The 19118-nt window shown below is 32.8% G+C and overlaps 1 protein-coding gene across 1 annotated transcript in view; it reads right to left on the bottom strand.

Moving 5' to 3' along the window:
• LOC145680809 (uncharacterized) overlaps positions 1-19118 on the bottom strand; it is a 708231-nt gene that overhangs the window by 667818 nt on the left and 21295 nt on the right. The window contains exons 3-4 of the mRNA XM_081751880.1: positions 8584-8706; positions 478-600 (exon numbers count right to left, since the gene is read on the bottom strand). Coding sequence (XP_081608006.1) covers positions 478-600; positions 8584-8706 — 246 coding nt within the window. The remainder of the gene's footprint in view (positions 1-477; positions 601-8583; positions 8707-19118) is intronic.

The raw sequence follows: 19118 nt of genomic DNA on the forward strand, positions 1-19118 counted from the left end.
AGCAAAACTTTCCCCACCAAGAATTGTTACCCTTAGCTGAAATTTTGGTACAGCATAATAATGGCGTGTTTAGAAACACAACGAACATACATACATTTGAAGTATTCTACATGGAAAATCTTACTTCACTTCTATTTCTAGTTTCACACTAAAGAAGAAAATACCAACATTTTTTACATTACCAAATAGCATAAGAGAGTTACTTTCTTTCTGGAACTAATTCCACTAGTAATATTCTATAAACATAACTTGTGTAAAAGAAAAAAAATTAGATACCTAATTTTTAGAACTATCCTACATTTTAAATGTACGGTGCAATCACGCTTTCACGTTTCTAGAATGACACTGAGGACGAAAATATTTTGAGTTCTTGTGTTTCTGATAACAGGACAAACATGAGAACTAATTTACCGTATTGTTTGCGAAAACACGTACTTTTACTAGATAAAGAATATAGAAAACGATTGTTGTACTTACCACATAAACTTTTGGTTTCATCACTTCCATCATGGCAAGTATCAAATCCATCACAGACCCGAATGTTTGGTATGCATTGCCCAGAATTACATCTAAATTGATCCGGTCCACATGTACGATTTGCTAGTAAAAGAAAATAATAATATTTCTTATTGAAAAACATACATTAACAGAACTTTGTTTAATACGTAAATGAGCAATATTTATTACACGTAAGATTTTATACAGCTGATTTTATAATTACGTCTTGCCTTCTTTATGTTTGCCCGTTTTATTTTTTTAAAAAATGGATGAGAACAAATTCATAGGCATCTTAAATTAAAAGAGTTTGTAATTAAATGTTTTAATTAGAAAAAAGAAACAGTAGAAATATGTGAAAAATATAAATACAACAAGAACAATTAGTAATTGATGCTATTTACACTTTACCAAGGGAGATTGAAGAAGTAGTTGAGCAAATTGGATTTTTATGTCAGAACTTATTCCAGGTGTAAATAAAAATGTAAGAGTAGATTCAAGATATTTAATTACACTTCCTAAATATGATAGTTCCATAAATGAAAGTAATACTCCTGTAACGGGAGAAATAAACAAATGAGAAAGCAAACTATAGATCAAATAGAATTAGTGGTGCTTTTAGCAACTCATTTTAGTAAGATTGCAACGAAATATTATCCTAAGAAAATGATAACATATTTAGAATTTGAATAGTTGAAGAAGATGGTAAATAAATAAATAAATAAATAAATAAATAAATAAATAAATAAATAAATAAATAAATAAATAAAAGAGAAAATTCTGAACTTAACGCTAATGATAATGGTTTATTAATTAATGGAAATACCTATAAAAAGGGAAGGTTTATGGAAACTTTAAACGATGAATACTGTTAAACATATCGAGAATTATGGTGATAATGATTTTAAAAACTTCAAGAAATAGTGATAGAATTACATACTGCATTTCAAAATTATAATCGAAGTAGTAGAAGAGCTTCATCTAGTAGAGTTGTAAAATACAATAATATTTAAAAGAACATGTTTGGGAAGAGAATATTAAACCAAAATTACTTCTAGCTCCTAAAGTTTAAAAAAGTCACCAAAGTCTGGAGAAGGAATTAAACAATATACAGAACTTTCTAAAGAATATATTTGAGTGAATAATGACAGAAAATTAATAGACTGTTCGTTTAGATGGAAAAGAAAATGCAGGAAATAATTTTCCGATCAAAAATAGCTATAACAAATATGATCAATTTTAAACAAACTCTCGCCATTTCTTTCTAATGATTGAAAGACAGATTATTTAATAAAGATATCGAACACATTACCACCAATATTTTGGAGTAATGAAAAGTACAGAAAGGGATTAATGAATTAGATTTTAAGCAGAAATGCATGCCTGAGTTCCATATTCCAAGCTGCATATTATTTGAACATTTTACCAAGCTACGAGAAAGATTAGAAAGAGAAGATGAATGTATTAATCCATTAGATGAAGTTTGCAGAGAACTAACTATACAGATCTATAGTATACTATAGTATCTCTATGTACAGTAGTGATACAAACTAAACCGAATCACGACATACCGAATCACGAATGAATTGGAAACGGGGCATGGAAACGAGTTTTTAGTAAAGACGCATTAATTGGAGAAAAACTTGCAGATTTTGGAGTTGGTACTACTATGAGTTAGGATGAGTTAGGATGGATATTAAACTTTAGATATGGTTTTGTAATAATGTTGTTCTTTTATAGTATTCGTGCATAATGAGCATTTTTCAGTATTTTCTCTATAATAAGTAAGACAGAGTTTATCTTGAGTCATTAGTTTCAAAGTATAAGAAAAAACAAAGAACATTTAATAATTTGAATGAAAGAAATATAGACGTTGAATTTTATTTTGATGTGGATATGATCACAAAGCAGGTTGTTGTATCAAATTTGATGTTGTAGGTGCTGAAGCTGGAGGAATATTTGGTGTAAACGACACAACGAAACTAGATCATTTCTTTCCATTTTTCTTATCCAGCAAAGAAATTAGAAAATATGGAATTGTTAATTATATAATTGATCTACAAAGTATAACATTACAACTATGGAACCTTAAAAATTTCGAAATCAGAAGCACCATCCTAAAAGAAGGTTGTTTTGAAACAAATAATAAATTAGGATTGAAAATAGATCTTACTCTTTTATATGCATTAAGATTAATACGTCTCTTTCTAAGTAATCATAAAGCGATTATGTGGAAAGGAGGATTGAAAATAACATTCACTGTAGCCAGTAGTAATAATGGTGTTCTAAATAAATGGACATGAAGAGGAGCAGCAGCACAAACGCCTCACGCAGGTAAAACAACAATAAAGAGAATGGAGATAAGAATGCCAATTGTAGAATGCCAATCTTAATAAAATAATGAGCTTAAATTGAAATTAACTATTCTTAAAGAACCAAAGATCATATTTTCATTTCACCCTTGCAATATGTAGAAAATAATATAGAAGGCACTCTTGGATTTTGATGTAACTACTCAATTTAGTTCTAGAAAATTTTATGTCTCTGATCTTATAATATAAACTTTTCAAACTGTTACAAAAGATAATGTAAATAAAATAGTGTTTATCTTAAGAATGGCTTAATGAAACCTTTCCTAAAGAAACTTGAAACTAGATATTGATAACACTCTCCCAGCAAAGATACTAGAAATAACGTATCCGATGAACATAGGGTCATTTTTGACCCATCAATATTTTGATTGTTTTTAAGGAGGACATGGCTTTATTGCTTGATTTCCAATTAATTTAAGGCTTGATGTTAGTGATGAGCATATTGGTCTTCAGTGGCGGATCTAGAACGTAAAAATTAGGGGGATAGTCATAACCCAGGCTATGACAGCTTCAGCACTTTCTTCTTGCTGTCTAATCAGTTCACGAAATATGTCATCTAAAATTTTCAAAAAATTTTACTCGGACATGATTACCGTACAGAGAACAGATGCGCACAGTTTATTTACATTCTTCGTCTGCATGAGTGAAATTGGACGGAAATGTTTGATCTTTATTCTGACAGGCAGTGTTACCAGTTCATGAAGGGAAATTTCCCGTCCCTGGCCATGAAATTTTCCAATATGATTCAATGTTTCCCGAAAATATATAACGCACACAAACACACCCAGATATGCGTATATATTACTATGTGTTTCCATTGGTACATATTTTGAACAAAATTATCTCATATTCTACATATTTGGAAGAAAATATCCCGCATTCCCGCCACTGATAATAATTTCCCGTTTTGTGGGAATATTTTGCCACCTGGCAACACTGGTCTCATATAGCATGCTAAGGGAGGAGCAAAGAGTAGAACTGATCATGCAGAGTGAGTAAAATGGCAACAAATCGGACGGTGCGAGGTAGACAAGACCAATAAAATATCATTCACGTAAACAGCGAAGACGGGGTCATTCAGGACCCAGACAAAGAATTGTTTATTTGTGGTTGACAAATAAAGAATGCTAGGGTAATAGAAGTGTTACTGAATGGTACGTAGGTTAAAAGAAGCATACCTAGGCCAACGACCGGAAAAAGTAAGACGAAATAGGAAAAAACTTAAAATAAAACATTTATGGCTCAAAAATGACCAAATCTCCGTTCAGCGAGTGTAGCAATGACTGTTTTAAGATGCGTGATTATTGTACAGCATTTAACAGAATAATGAGTGAAAATGGAGAATGTACTATGATTAAAAACTTAGAAGAGAAACCAGTTGTTCGCTTAAGAGACATTTAGATACAGAATATAAGATCGTAAAGATCAAAAAAATAAATACTAACTTTCGTAGGAGTATTTTAGTAGTTTGTGAAAATCTTAAGATATTTCTCCTACCTAGATTTAGCAAACACATGACAAATAAAATGATAAGTGGTGTAGTTAAAGATTGATTAAAAATTAAATTTACTGGTCTAAAAAACAATTATCCTACTAGTGAGTTCTATATTAATGAAAATTAATAAATTATTCGAGGGTTTTCTGCATAATAAATAAGAAGTGTCCTTTTATTTAAATAAGAAGAATCATATTAATTTTTAAAGACCTGTTAAATTGCAATATTTAAGGAAAAGTAAAGTTTACAAAATAATATTATGGAAATTAGAACACAATATAATGGTGAAAGAGTTCTAGTACATCTGAATGATAAATATAAGACATTATCACTACACAGATTTAATGAGGATTCCGAGCAAAAGTTTAAGGTATGAAAACATATAAACTCTTTGTAATGTACGAATGCTTCAAGCATTTAGTTGACGATTTTAAGCTTCATAAATTGTATTTAAAAACGAAACTAAGAAGTAAATGAAATAGAATTTTTAGAAAGTAAGTTGTTAACATGGAACCTGAAAAGATGTTTATTCTTAGAAGTAATTTTAAGTTAATTGTAAAGGATGTCAAAAATGATATACATTTGTAATTAAGTCGAAATTAATGGATGTTTATTTTCTTTAAACTATGACCAATGAACAGAGTTTATGAAATCACTGTTTCATATAGAAAAGATAATGAGCAGACGATTTCATTATCAATATACTAAGTTGCAATTGATATGTATAATTTAAGCAGGTTTTTGTAGTTTCAATTTCATACACGCAAATTATTTGATTTGTAAAAGTTTACCCAGAGATTTATGCAGTTGGTGATATGTCTGGAAAAGTACGTTAACTGTTTATTACTTCTAATTGATTTTTTAATAATTAGGAGCTGAAGTATTAAATTTCGTAATTAGTTGAAGGTGAGTAAGGATGATGAGTTATATCATATTTGATTTTCTAAATATCTTAACTAGAAACTGAGGTACTAAATTTCGAAGTTAGTTTTGGATCAATTGGGGTGAAAATGTTATGGTTGGTTTATTGTTTAGAAACCAACACTTAATCTCCCATTTCAGTTTTGAAAATCTGTCAATTAGGAGCTGAAGTATTTAATGTTTAAGTCAATTGGGGAAGTAAGAAAACAGTGCTGTCAATTCATTTTTAAACTTTCTTATATACTCCTAATTGGCTAAAGTCAACCCTATAAATTTTAAACCAATATCTGCATAAATAATAATTATGGTAACTTTTGAAAAAATATAAGTTGGTAACACTATATAGTTGTTTTTTTAAAGTTAATTGACGTTATATGTATATACTTTCGCCAATATGATGATATACAAAACAGATCAGTGACAGTTGGTGTTGTCTATGACATCGTAACGTGGCAGTTTTAGTGTTCTTATTACAAGAATATCACACAAATACAGGCATAGACAAAAGCCTGAATATGACAACACAAAATGAATTGCAAAGTTTACTAAAAGAAATTTAAAATCTTTGATAACATAAGGACAAACAAAACTAGCGGATCGAGGATATACAATAAATGTACGATAATGACTCATAATACAATCAAAGGAAATGCAGTATAGTTATACATAAAACTAAAAATTTTATTTGTGATTGAGACAACAGACACTACCAGAAATAGAGGAGGACGATATCTCGTATGTTATTAAAAAAGGAAAGTTGTATGAATTTTATGAAGGAGCTTAACCCTTATCCGGTCAAGCGGGACCTCCCAGGCCCAGTAGATTCATTTTTTTTCGAATTTCTCAATAACCATAAATATTTCGATGACATAAAATTCTGAATTATTCTATCTTTAGTCGAAGTTAAAGTCATGAACATATCGAGTTGGTAAGGCTAATAGAGTTGGTAAGGCCCTAGTTGCCGTCTACGTTACACAAATATCTTGCCCGGATAAGGGTTAAGGAAGGAAAAGCCTTGGTTCAGGAGTTCATTGAGAAAGAAAAGTAGATGAAGGAAAAAGAAATAAGTTGTACCGCTTTATTTTTTGAACTGAAAAGTGCTTTAAAATTGTCCATGCCATTGAAATTTTCAAACAATATTTCGTGTTCAAGAAATAAGCTTCAAGAAGCAAAATAAAACACATCTATGAATTAAAGGCACTATTCATATTAAGTATGAAAACATCAATAGGTATTTCATCAACTCTATTTTCTGAAATAATGCTATTTAATTGAAACATGAATGTAAAAAAGAAGAAGAAGAAGAAGAAGAAGAAGGGGGTCTCAAAACTAGAGTGCAAAAGGAAGTGCAAAATAATATTTCATATGATTGTATATTTTTCGTTTCTTAAGATTTTATTAAAAACCAAGCTAATCAGTTGATTTGTTCTCTATTATAGTTAACCGCAAATGTCTTTAAAGTTTTGAACCTACACAAATAAAATTTCACTTAAGAAGTGAAATTTAAATTTAAAATCGAAAATAATACGATTTGACGTTATATAATCCTTATCCTTTGTAAAAGTAATTGTTATTGCAGTTTATAATCTTTAAGTAGTCTAAACATAATTTAAGAAGGTACCAAATTAGATTTTCAGCAGGTGGTCTCATGTTTCAGAAGATACCTACATTCCAATCAAGTAGCAACTCGTGGGTGAAATGTGTGGTGACGATAGTGGATAAACACATATGTTCCTATCAAGTCATCTTGAGATGTTCTTAGTCACTTTTGTTATGTGTCCCGAATATTATATTCTTCTGCTAATCAATGCTATCTTTTTACTTTAAATATGTTAATGAACTCTTTAATGATAGAACGTACAAGCTTTTGTCCTGCCGGAAGGCTCTTCCGGAAGGACTTCTGTACACAAGCCGCCGTCCTGCAGGGCGCACCTCCTCTACAGAAAGAATGTTTGTACTTCTGGAAGCGCGGAAGCCTTCCAGCGGTATGCATTTTAAAATACACAATAAACAATGTAACAGTAGGTTTAGTGTTTCCCAGTTATCAACAAAATTCGCTCTATTTTACACATTATTGCTGTTTGGTGGACCAAAATAACTATTGTAAACTTTCACACAATCACCTTTAGAAAACATCCCGCCATAACAGAAGTAACAATCGTACGATTATGATTCTTTTTGCCTAAAACTAGAGTTCATGTTCTTTCCACCAGGAGAACTGTTTGTCCAACTAGGCGTACACAAAATACTCTAATTTATAGAGAGACATCGTAGGGTTTTTAGGACGTTACGTCCTGCCGGAAGGACGTTGTACGTTCTAAGGTTATAGTAGACCTAGTTGCTAATGTCGATAAACAGTAGTAGTTGCGCATGTACCAGCAACAGAAAGTCACCTAAAACTCCTCATAGGTTTGAGGTAAAGAGCTCAATATTGCCAATGATTGAGAGTGTTGCATAACTAGTACAAGAAGAACTCCAATGAAGTCACGTTCTGCAAACTTGATGTTCTCATTCGTCATTAGCAAACTGGCTCATCTTACGTGACTTATCATTTCCGACATTTTTTTCACATCATATCATCATTCATCTTAAACATCTTGCACGTTTGATTGTTCACAAACTATCGTCATCAACTTGCAATAGTCTGTCACTGTACTGTTTGCCTTCATATGACATATTCTCATATCAAAATTTGCAAATTCTTTTAACATACATTATTCATCGCATTATATACTAACATCATATATACCGTCTGCTGCATTCGCTCTGATAAGCAGATTCAACTCATAACATACATTCTTCAATTATATGAATCAGCCTCAAAAAATTAAAAACTGCTTTGATCTTCACTTTAGTTTACTCACACAACACAAGTCACAAAATAAACTTAATTTACTTTATTTGTGGCGCAAATGAGTGTCTAATTCCGTGTTATTATGGAAGAGCTAGATATCTGAATTGCTGTTCTAAAGGACATAAGTATCAATTTTCGGTAAATATATATCTTCTTGGATTATGTGTCTATGTACAAGTGCAAATCTCCAGCTAAAGAATCTAAGTATCAATCTTTTTTCACATAATTCACAGCAAGATTCAAACATGGTGCTTGTAAATTAATATAAGGTAAATATGTTTACTTTTTTGTTAATATCGTAAAGTTTACATTCATCACTTAGTTTCTTTTCAAGCGTTTTCAAACCCAACGCAATATTACAAATGAAAAGTAATCAAGTAGTTAAATTACTCTATAATTTAAAGTTTGATTATGTATATAGTTAAGCAGGTAATGGCTAAACCTACCACACATATCCGTCGTTTCATCAGATTCATCGTAGCAGTTGCTTAGATAGTCACATACGTACTCATCACTTATGCATTCCCCAGACTTACATTTAAAATATCCGTCTTTGCAGGTGTGGTTTCCTAATGAGAGAAAAACTTTTCTTAAGAATTTCAAACATTATAATTACACACATAATTTCAATGTTATATATACACTGCAGGTAAATCAATAGTACTAAAAATCAAAGGCATGTTTAATTATTTTACACGTTTGGTTTAAAATATAAACCTAATACGAAATATTTGTGTTTTAGGTATTTAGATGTGTAATATGTCATGATATCTATCAAAATTTGTGTAATTAAAATTGTAAGTTGTATTGATATTTTGATAGTTGATTAAGACATTATTGAATCAATAAATCACAACTTTTCTCAATATAGTGATAAATGAAGGTTTGAAAAATGAAAAGATAAAACAATTATTTAATTAATGAAATAAACTGTTTCGAGATTTCACACCTATGAAACTGTAGGTACTGCTTTTTTCATGTACAGAATTTCCTAATGGTACTAATTTTAGAAGATCAGTCATTATGGTATGAATATAGAGAACCTATATGAAACAGAGACTTCTGTGCAGAGTGTTATAAACCTTAATAACATTTGTCTATTTTCAGGCCCAGTTAAAGCAATGGATTTTATTTCGTAGGTGCTGCATTGTTTTATATACTTATATGGATATTATTCAAATTCCTAATGTAATTGTATATCTATTTTCTATATTTTACTTTCTGTTTGTTATTTACTTACATATGAAACCATGAACTAAGAATTAGAGCGGCTATAAACTACTTATTATCACGATTTGGCTTTCCTCCAGTCATCAGACTAGTACGCTAAAAAGCGAAAAAATATATGGGATAAGAGTGCTATAATTTGAAAATAATACAACTGTTACACAATGTTTCCCAAAACTGAACATAGAGATTCAACATTTATATTATATATGACAGAATTTGAATACATATGATGTAAATATGATTTGCTTCTACATTTTCTGCATAACAAATGCAAGGAAGCTGCACAATGTTTCTAACCATAAATGAGTAAGATTAGTTAGTGTAGTGTAGCATGTGGTCTTTGCTATACATTTGAAACTAAATTACTCGAATTCAGGGAATTGCATTCCAAACCATCTGTAAATCATCTTCAAAATTAATTATTCTGGCAGAAGGAAGAAGAAAAGACTTTTTAAACTGTAGGGCATGTAGCTATGGAGCAATGGATGTGTGCGAGTGTCTATCTATAGGATACAAGTGTTGCAATTATTCCATAAATTACAATTTTCAAATTACCAAAGAAGTTCGTAAATTGAAAAGAATACTATAAAATATTTATTCTAGACCGTCGTACATAAAGATACGAAATTAGGTTGTTAATCTTTGGAAAATTTTTATTCACATACTACCACTTTGGTAATCTCTCAAGCAAGTGAGTCAAATTCAATATACACACACAGTGTAAATTAAAAGTGAATGAAAAAATGAAATGAAATCTTTGAGTTTTACGTCCCACGGTTATGCCGGTTAGGCAAAAGGAGACGGTGTAAAAGTGAATGGGATTTTACATTTTGGAAAAGACAAAGACTAGGAACAATAGACTGGAAAGTGCAAAGTTGAAATAACAAGCTGCGATTTTCAAAAGGAATTCTACTATATCTATATAAACATAGTAAAAGTATCGAGAAATCCCATTTGAAGAAGCTGAGATATGACGTCATCAATATGGTTACCAGCAGATCTCGTGTCTCAAATTGAAATTATTATAAGTAAAGGACATTTTAAGATAAAAATTTTGTTTTTGTGTCATTTATGATAGACCAGATTGGAAACTGTTTTCTAGAATGAAGTGTTTCTATTTGTTGCTGGTATGTTTTTAATATGGCGCCATGAATGGAAAATGGTGTATTCTCAATTCTGATTTTTTATTTAAGGACACATATCTTCGTAACAGATACGAATATGAAAACGCAGCTTATGACAATAATTTTTGGGTAATTCAAGAGCTTTATAGTGAGGTATGTATTATTGATGTATCTTTAAAACAAACGTAGCTAATACATTTTACATAATGGAAGGTCTAATACGCAATTCTCCGTGACAGTAATTGTGATGCCATCAGTCTCAATGATTTTAAATGGGGGCCGCGGTGGCTCAGTGGTAGAGCATTCACCACTGGTGCTTGGGGTCCCGGGTTCAATCCCAGCCCCCGCCAAGTGAACTTTGTGGTGGACAAACACCGTGTGCGTGGGCTTTCTCGGGGTTCTCCCGTTTCCTCCCACTTTCTTCATTCCGCCATTTCATTCATCTCTCATCATCACCGCGTTCTTTAGCCTAACCGGCATAACCGTAGGACGTAAAACTCAAAGATTTCATTTCATTTTCATTTCATTTTCAATGATTTTAAAAATTACGAGGAACTTGCAGCAATATTCTGAATACATTCTCTATTTTAATATGACAAGATTTTATGGTTACTAGCTTTGTTATCGTAAAAGTGACAATTTAATTATACTAGTAATACGGTATTGGAAGCCTCTGTTTTGCGGTAAGCATTATAACGTAAACACGTATACATCTCTAATAAACTATACAACTCTGACATTTAGTTTACTCTTAATTACAAATGTCGATAGATAGGCCCTAATACTTTAACAATAATTAATATTTATTCTAAAAATAAAAATATAAAGTTCTCACATTGCGAAGAAAACTAACATCTTCATTAAAGCTCTGAAGTTTTAAGAAAAGCTTTCTGTGCTTCATTCAATTCTGCGACGGTGATAAGGTGATTCAGCAGTCTGATTTTCATTTGATTTTTCATAATCGGAAGAAGAAATATTAGCTAAGTCTTCCCTTTCTATCACATCACGATTACTAAATCCTTAGTTATTATAAAAGTTCCTACATAATTTGATGTCGCCGGTTTGTGCATCTGAAGTTGTAATCTTCTTACGCAACAATTACATAATATCAAATTCAAAAGATCATCAAGCGTTGCCTTTCACTAAGAAGGACCAGATTAAAGAAAGTTTCCTTCTTTCTTCTAACTCCGTTTCACACCTCTCCACTCAGGGAATAGGCCCTGAACGAATGTTTCCTTGTGGTTGGAGGAAGGTGAGCAAGATTGAAATCAGTATTAGTTGATCGACATTTTATTTGCATTAAATATCTCTTCTTATCTAATGTGTCCTTATAATTTCTAGGTACACTGAAGATGGAAATTCTTTTCCTGCAAAAGCAATTGAATTATTACAGGCAATCGGACCGTTAAATCTCCTCTGTCTATGTAATTAAATCATTTGGAGTTCTTGAAGAGTTTTATTTTCCTAACATATAAGGTGCATAAGTCGTATCACAGCCAGTGATCGCATTAAGGAAAAGAATATATTGATGAACTAATGCTTTATGCAGGAGTTTGGAGTTAAAGATTTTTAGGATGATTAAATTTGATCCAGGCATTTAATTAAAAAAAAAAGTTTTTCTTTAGGCATGAGAGCAATGAGAAGTACCAGGAGTCCTGGTCAACAACTATACAAGAGCCTCTGCTATTTCGTTATTTTTTCGGCCGCTTTTATAATTAATACACATGCGTTACCAGTAGCCTGATAAACAGCTACACTAAACTCTATATACCCATCAGACACCACTGCTGAATTATTGCTCTATCGTATTTTTCAATAAGGAAGAGGAGAAATCTTTTACAAATATCATCAAATGTATCTTTTCCTGCACAAGATAATTGTGAAGCAGGCATCAACCACCGATTAAGTACATAGGATTTTTATAGCTCAATATCAGTCTATAAAACTTACAGATCAGCGTTGATTTATTTCTTTTCCTCAATGTATGTTCACGAAATAAAACAGGTAAACGTGTTGATAACTCATATCATAGATTAATCGCTTCTGACAATGAAAATTAGGCAATAGAATAGTTGGTTTGAGTTAATCATTTCTAATACTTCTCCAATACATAAACAATTTTGCACAAGCAAGTGATAGTGCAACGTGATAAGGGTTTCCCTCCATTAAAGTAAGAGATTTTTTGCCTTCTTCTAAGGCATTGTCATAGTTTACTTTTTCACTTGCTATGACCCAGTAGAGATACAAGGAATACAGAACTACCTAATGGTACTAATTTAAAGAGATCAGTCAGCATGAAATGAACATGGAGAAGCCACTGAAATCAGAGACTACTGTGACGATGGGTTATTTCCATTGATTGGACTTGCCTATTTTTAGGACCAATTAAAAGAATGAGTTTTATTTCGTAGCTGCTGCAGCCTCTTGTATACACAATAGGTGTTTCCCATACTTATTTGGATATAAAGGTAACCAAAAAAGTTCTGTCGTTTTTTCACACACTACTTTCCAACATCGATATGTCACCTAAAACTTACCTGTAAGATCAAAAATAGTCTCCATCAGCATCGACGACCTTCTGCCAAGCTTCTGAAAGGCCACAGATTCCATCACGGTAGAACTTAGTGGGCCGTCAAGCGAAGAAGGTATCAAGTGCATTTTGCACCTCTACTACGGATATAAACGGGCGTTCTCTAAGGTGATTGTCCAAGGAATGCAACTGGTGATAATCAGACGGTACAATCTCCAGCGAGCATGCCGGATGCAATAGTGTTTCCCATCCAAGGCATTTAATGATGTCCTGGGTCATTCTGGCCACGTAGGAATTGGCTTTAACAGAAAGATCCCTTTGCGATTCACAAGTACTGGCTCCGGAGTTTTTCTTGAACACGCCTCAACTGCTGACACTACACAATTGCATTGATGCTCAGACCATCTATTAGCAGTTCCTGATACACTATGCCGCAAGTATTCTAACAAACACACAGGAGGGACTTCTTGTGGTGTGGTGCTCGTTTACGCTGTTTTGGAACTGGTCCATGGGATGCTAACCAATGACGACGGCTCCGTGGATCTTCGTACGGTACCCATTTCTCATCACATGTCAACACCCTCTCCAGAAATGGTTCCCTCCTCAGATGAGACAGCAAAGATACACAGGTGTCTGCTCGCGTTCCCTTCTGGCCTGGAATCCAACATATGGAACTCATCGACCAAACTTGTAGTGCTTTCTAAGTTGATGGAGGAGCTTCCGAATGGTTTCTCCACTTACACTGAATTGTAGTCCTAGTTTCTCAGATGTCTGGCCACTGTTCGCCTCAATTCCTGCCTGAAGATCTTCACTTTGTACATGTGTTTGGTTTTCTTGCACGTAGTGCGTCTTCGGGTGTTTTGTCACCGTCCTCAAACTTGTTAAACCACCGTTGCATTGTCCGTGTAGTGACGACACTCTCAACCAAGGCCTGACATATCTTCCACCCCGCTGCAGCAGCGTTTGACGCCAATTTGAATTCGTACAGCATACATGCCGTATGACGGTTTGTGGAGGTTCCATCTTCAGTCTGTCCTTACACAAGTTCACGGTGTAACTGGACTTCCACCACCAGGTAGTATGCTGGATATGCCCACACTAACAACTGACCTCCGCCCTATCTCCATTCGCATTCAATTCACGGCGTGAGGGCCAATGGAACACAGAACTCTATAAAAAGCGACAGAACTTTCTTGGATATCTTTATATTATTCTAATTACCGATGTAATTGTTTGTCTCTTTTCAATATTTTACTTTTTGCTTTCTATTTACTTATCTATGAAACCATGAACTAAGAATTTGAAGGATTATAAGCCTCCTGTTATCATGATTTGGCTTCCCTCATCTCACCTGACAAGTAGGATAAATGTCAAATATATATTGCGATTAAAACTATAGAATTGTTAGACAACGTTCACCAACACTATGTGAGAGTTCGTATATGAAAACGAATACTATAAGATATTTTTTTTTAGATCATTCCATATAAAGTATGGGATTTGGTTGGTAAAAATATGGAAGGTTTGTGACTCAAATGCTACGTGAAATGGAAATTCAAGAGGTGATGTAATTACCACCAGGCTCATGTCGCTTTCACCCGGAAAACTTCTCGAGGTTCATGTTAAAAGGGGAAAAAATGGGTGATTCTGCGAGCTGCTCCCAAGATATGGGTGAGCAAGGAATAAATCCTGACTAACTATAAAAGCAAACATAAACAAACTATTGGTTGAAAAAATCATCTTTAAGATTGATGTCCATATATATATATATATATATATATATATATATATATATATATATATATATAAGAACTGATGAATATAAACACCCACTAATTATATACATTCTTAACTGTCAGGATGTGAAGATATCTCATATAAAGAAAATTGAAAATTAATATCATATTAGTTTCCATGTAAGTAGAAAAGTCCTCTTAGGTCTGTGTGAATGAAGGAAGATCGTATCCTAACTCTTTCCAGTTGAACTCCTCTTCAGAACTACAATATATTTTGGATGATGTTTCATATGTAATACGTCAGGTTGAGATCTCTAACTCTTCATTTAGTTTACTTTCATTTAAGACTTTATAAAATCAAAATGATATCACACAAATAATTTGGAGAAACGTGTACTGTGAGCAATTATAAAATACTCTCGATGGGAAACCTCTAGTCAAAACGTCATGATGAAGACATTCTACAATGTTTTGGTTCTACTACGCTATATATTTGATTATTATGTAATAAGAATGTAAGATTTCTTGTAGAAGACAATTATAATCTCAAGCAATGGAAAGTCTGACACCGGGTAACATTCAGTAAAAGTGGCTTAGATATGGAACCCAACTGGTGGCGGAAACACAGTATTTCCTAGGTAAGTGACACATTCAAATGTGACTCAATATAAATGTATCGGCCTTAAGTATGCTATTCAACAAATACACATATTAGTTAAGAAAAAATTGAGAAAAGATATTAAGGTTCCAGCACTGGAAATAGGGCCGTGGAAACACAATCCAACTGAAGTTATGAAAACAATTTATAATATATCAAAACAGAAAAGAAATTAACGAAAAGAATGAAAAACAGTAAAAAAAAGAAAAAAGGAGGATATATAAACACACTACATTAACAACAAAATACTGAGAGGAAAAATCTAGAGCAAAACAGTAAAATAAAATTATAAAGTTTAATTCAAATAAAATTAATTGGAAAAAATTGAAGTACCATAGAATTGCAACAAATAACCAAAGAGAGAAACTTAGAAAAAATAATAGAGGTAATTTAAACAGAAACAATCAGGGCAATTAGTAACTCAACTAAAATAAAATTTATAAATGAAAAAGCAATAGGCCAAATATGTTTTGGTATGGGCAACTTAGAAAATTAAGGAACAAGTGCTGGAATGCTAAAAATAAATAAATAAATGAATAAATAAATAAATAAATAAAATAAAATAAAATAGAGGTCTGTATCAATATACCTTCCCTGATAACCTAAAGTATTTCACACTAAGAAATTATAGCGGCCTAAAGAGTAAATATAAAACAACACTAAGAGAAACGAAACAAGAAAGCTCGAAAGGTTTTATGATCGAGAACTTAAATCTAGATCTACGGGAAAATCCAAATAAAATAGGGAACAACAGAATACACAAGCCAACATCGTTATCAACGTCAAAAAAAAAAAAAAAAATACATATACACCGATATAATAGAGAACACCATAAAATATCTCATGGAAATACTGTTGCTAAAAGATAGTGAATAAAATGGAACTAAAAAACCAATATGAATTCAGGATTCGAATCGAAATATACCTGAAGTACAAACAGAAATTGAGGAACTTTCAACTCAAGAAATGAAGGGTTGCAGAAAAAAGAAACATGACGCAGATAACATAAAAGCAGAAATTTTGCATCAAGAATATTAGTAAATAGGCCCAAGGTTAATGAACATGTGCTTACAGAAAAAGATAAATAACGATGAAATGAAAATTAGCAAACAATGTAATTTAAAAGAAAACAGAAAAGAAAAAAATATCCAAAACCATACTGTCCCGTATGGGAAATAGTATTGGTCAAGGAATTAAATATGCAAAAACAGATAATTCTACTCTGCAGCTTTGTTTCAGGAAATAGAAGCAGTAGAGACAAATATAAGATGGTTATTGGAATAAATTAAAGAAGAGAAAAACGAAAAATACCAGTTAACCATTTTTAGTCATTAGTGGTGCCATCCATAGACTATTTGGTGTCCCGACAAAACGTACCAGCGACAAAACGTACCACTTGAATTTTCGCGACAAAACGTACCACTTTTGATGACCTGTCATAAATGACAACCTGTCATGGATTAATTAAAGCATTTCTGATATTTATTCCACGACAAAACGTACCACTTATATAAATTACAACCTGTCTTGGACTAATTAAAACATTTCGGATATTTAATCCGCGACAAAACGTACCACTTCAAGCATTTTTTTTTTTCAGCGTGTTCACAGATTATTCTCCAGATCGAACAAACTTCTCTTAAAGGTTCTGTACGTGACAAACGTAACATTAAACACGTTTATCAGCGAGTAAGAGAACACGAGTCTTCCAAGATACATTAGACAATGTAAATGCTTACGTATCTAACAAAAGAGAACATAATGTTAAGAAACTATTTCCTCATGAACAGGTAAAACAAAGGCAGTATAAGGTTGAGAACAGACAGGTAATGTATCGAGTTGTCAAAGTGCAGAAACTCATTGGTAAAGAGGGCTCATTTACAGAGGAAATGTAGCAGCCTATAAACTGAAAGACACAGCTATAGATCATGGAAACCTTTTGGGTATTATTCCTTTCTTAAGCAAATTTGATCTTTCGCTTAAAAGTAATTTAGATAAGGTCACCGAGAAGAGTCATATACGAGGAAGTAAGCAGGATAGTGGTCGCATAACTTTTACTAAACACGGTGAATTTTGTTTTGAATGCTATCAACACACTTATCAGAGAAGATATTTCGAAAGAAGGCTCTCAAGCTTCAATATTTTCTGTTCTATTAGACACTACTCAAGATATAGTAGTTTCAGGCCAGTGCTCTGTTGTTTTACGGTATGTTGTTAAAATGGTTGTTAAACAAAGTATTGTTGTCATTGTAAAATGCATATCTACCACAGGCCAGTGTCCTTGCGGTTTACTGCTGGAAATTCTGCAGAAGTTGAAAATTGATATTAAGAAGTGTATTGGAAATTCAACCGATGGCTCAAGTAACATGCAAGGACAAAATTCGGATTTTTTCAATTCACCTATGATCAGTTACACTGTGATTCAGTTGATTTTAAGTTTCACGGCCCTTTTAGCAGCGAGGCTATATGAGACGGGGCATACTGATTTACGGGAAATTCAAAGCACATGAGCTCCCGCCAAGAATCGAACCCAGGTCTCCCACGACAAAGGCGCATACGCTAACCGCTTAACCACTAAGAAACTCAGTTATACGTGTGGTGTTACGCTCATATACTCAATCACGTCATATGTGATCTGACAAAAAATTGCATTGATTCTGTGTCATTGTTCTGCTGAATGACTGTGCGATATTTATGCGTGAGTCTTATCAGCGAATGGACATTTGGAAGATCAAATGTTAACAAAGGCGTCTTACAGTTATTGCGGAAACAAGATGGTAGAAAACACACTGTTTTTCAGAAAAAGTTTGGTCATTTTTTGAACCCAGAAAGTGTTTTGTATATAGAGTTGACCATAATAATTAAGAAAAATGCTTCTACAGAAAATATCAAACCAAAAGCTAGGTGTAAAGCGAAAGGATATCAAGTTCAAAACAACTCGGACAGCACAAATGTTCCTTAAGATATTTCAGGTGACGACCTCTATGTCAAACTATCTCCAAATAGAGGGTGCTGCTAGTGTAGTCCTATCGGATGGTGCAGACTACTCTGTTCCAACTGAAAGAGTAGAGAGATGATTTTGAATCCGTTAAGAATGCAGCATTAAGCTTTGCAGAATGGGGCAATAACAAATTGGAAAGCTTAGAACGTGATTTCTTTTTTTCTATTGACCTGTCGACAATTCGCCTTCAGAGATGGACAAAGATTTTTCCTGTGAATATGAATATGAAGCTGCTTCTATCCAATGACCAGGTACTGTATCGAAGCATTCAACACAATATTGGATATGGTAGTTTCGAGTATTTCTTCAAGATTCAAGAAGCAATGTACTTTATGGGTTATTTGGACCCTCGACACTTCAACCAAGTAACAGAACTTCCAGACGTGCCTTTTGATAAACTTACATATTTTCTGAAAAACTTCAGTAAAGAAGTTTCCAAGGATAATATAAATGTATTCTCTTGGACTATTGAAGGACGTGGATATCCTTGAAAGTCAGTCTTGATGACGAGCATAACCGAGAAAAAATGACTGTCCTGATGGTGCAAGTGATTCAGAATTAGGAGAAAATACATTTGTTTACAAGGAAAGCGAATGCAAAACGTGTTGCAAAATTGTCCAATGTGCTGCTTTTTAATTTGACAGAATTGTAAATTTTGCAGTAATACTTATCCAGGTTTCCAGCATACAAATTTTTATTGAC

The sequence above is a fragment of the Thermobia domestica genome, chromosome 3 (genome assembly GCF_964235325.1).
Source record: "Thermobia domestica chromosome 3, izTheDome1.hap1.1, whole genome shotgun sequence".
Taxonomy (NCBI): domain Eukaryota; kingdom Metazoa; phylum Arthropoda; class Insecta; order Zygentoma; family Lepismatidae; genus Thermobia; species Thermobia domestica.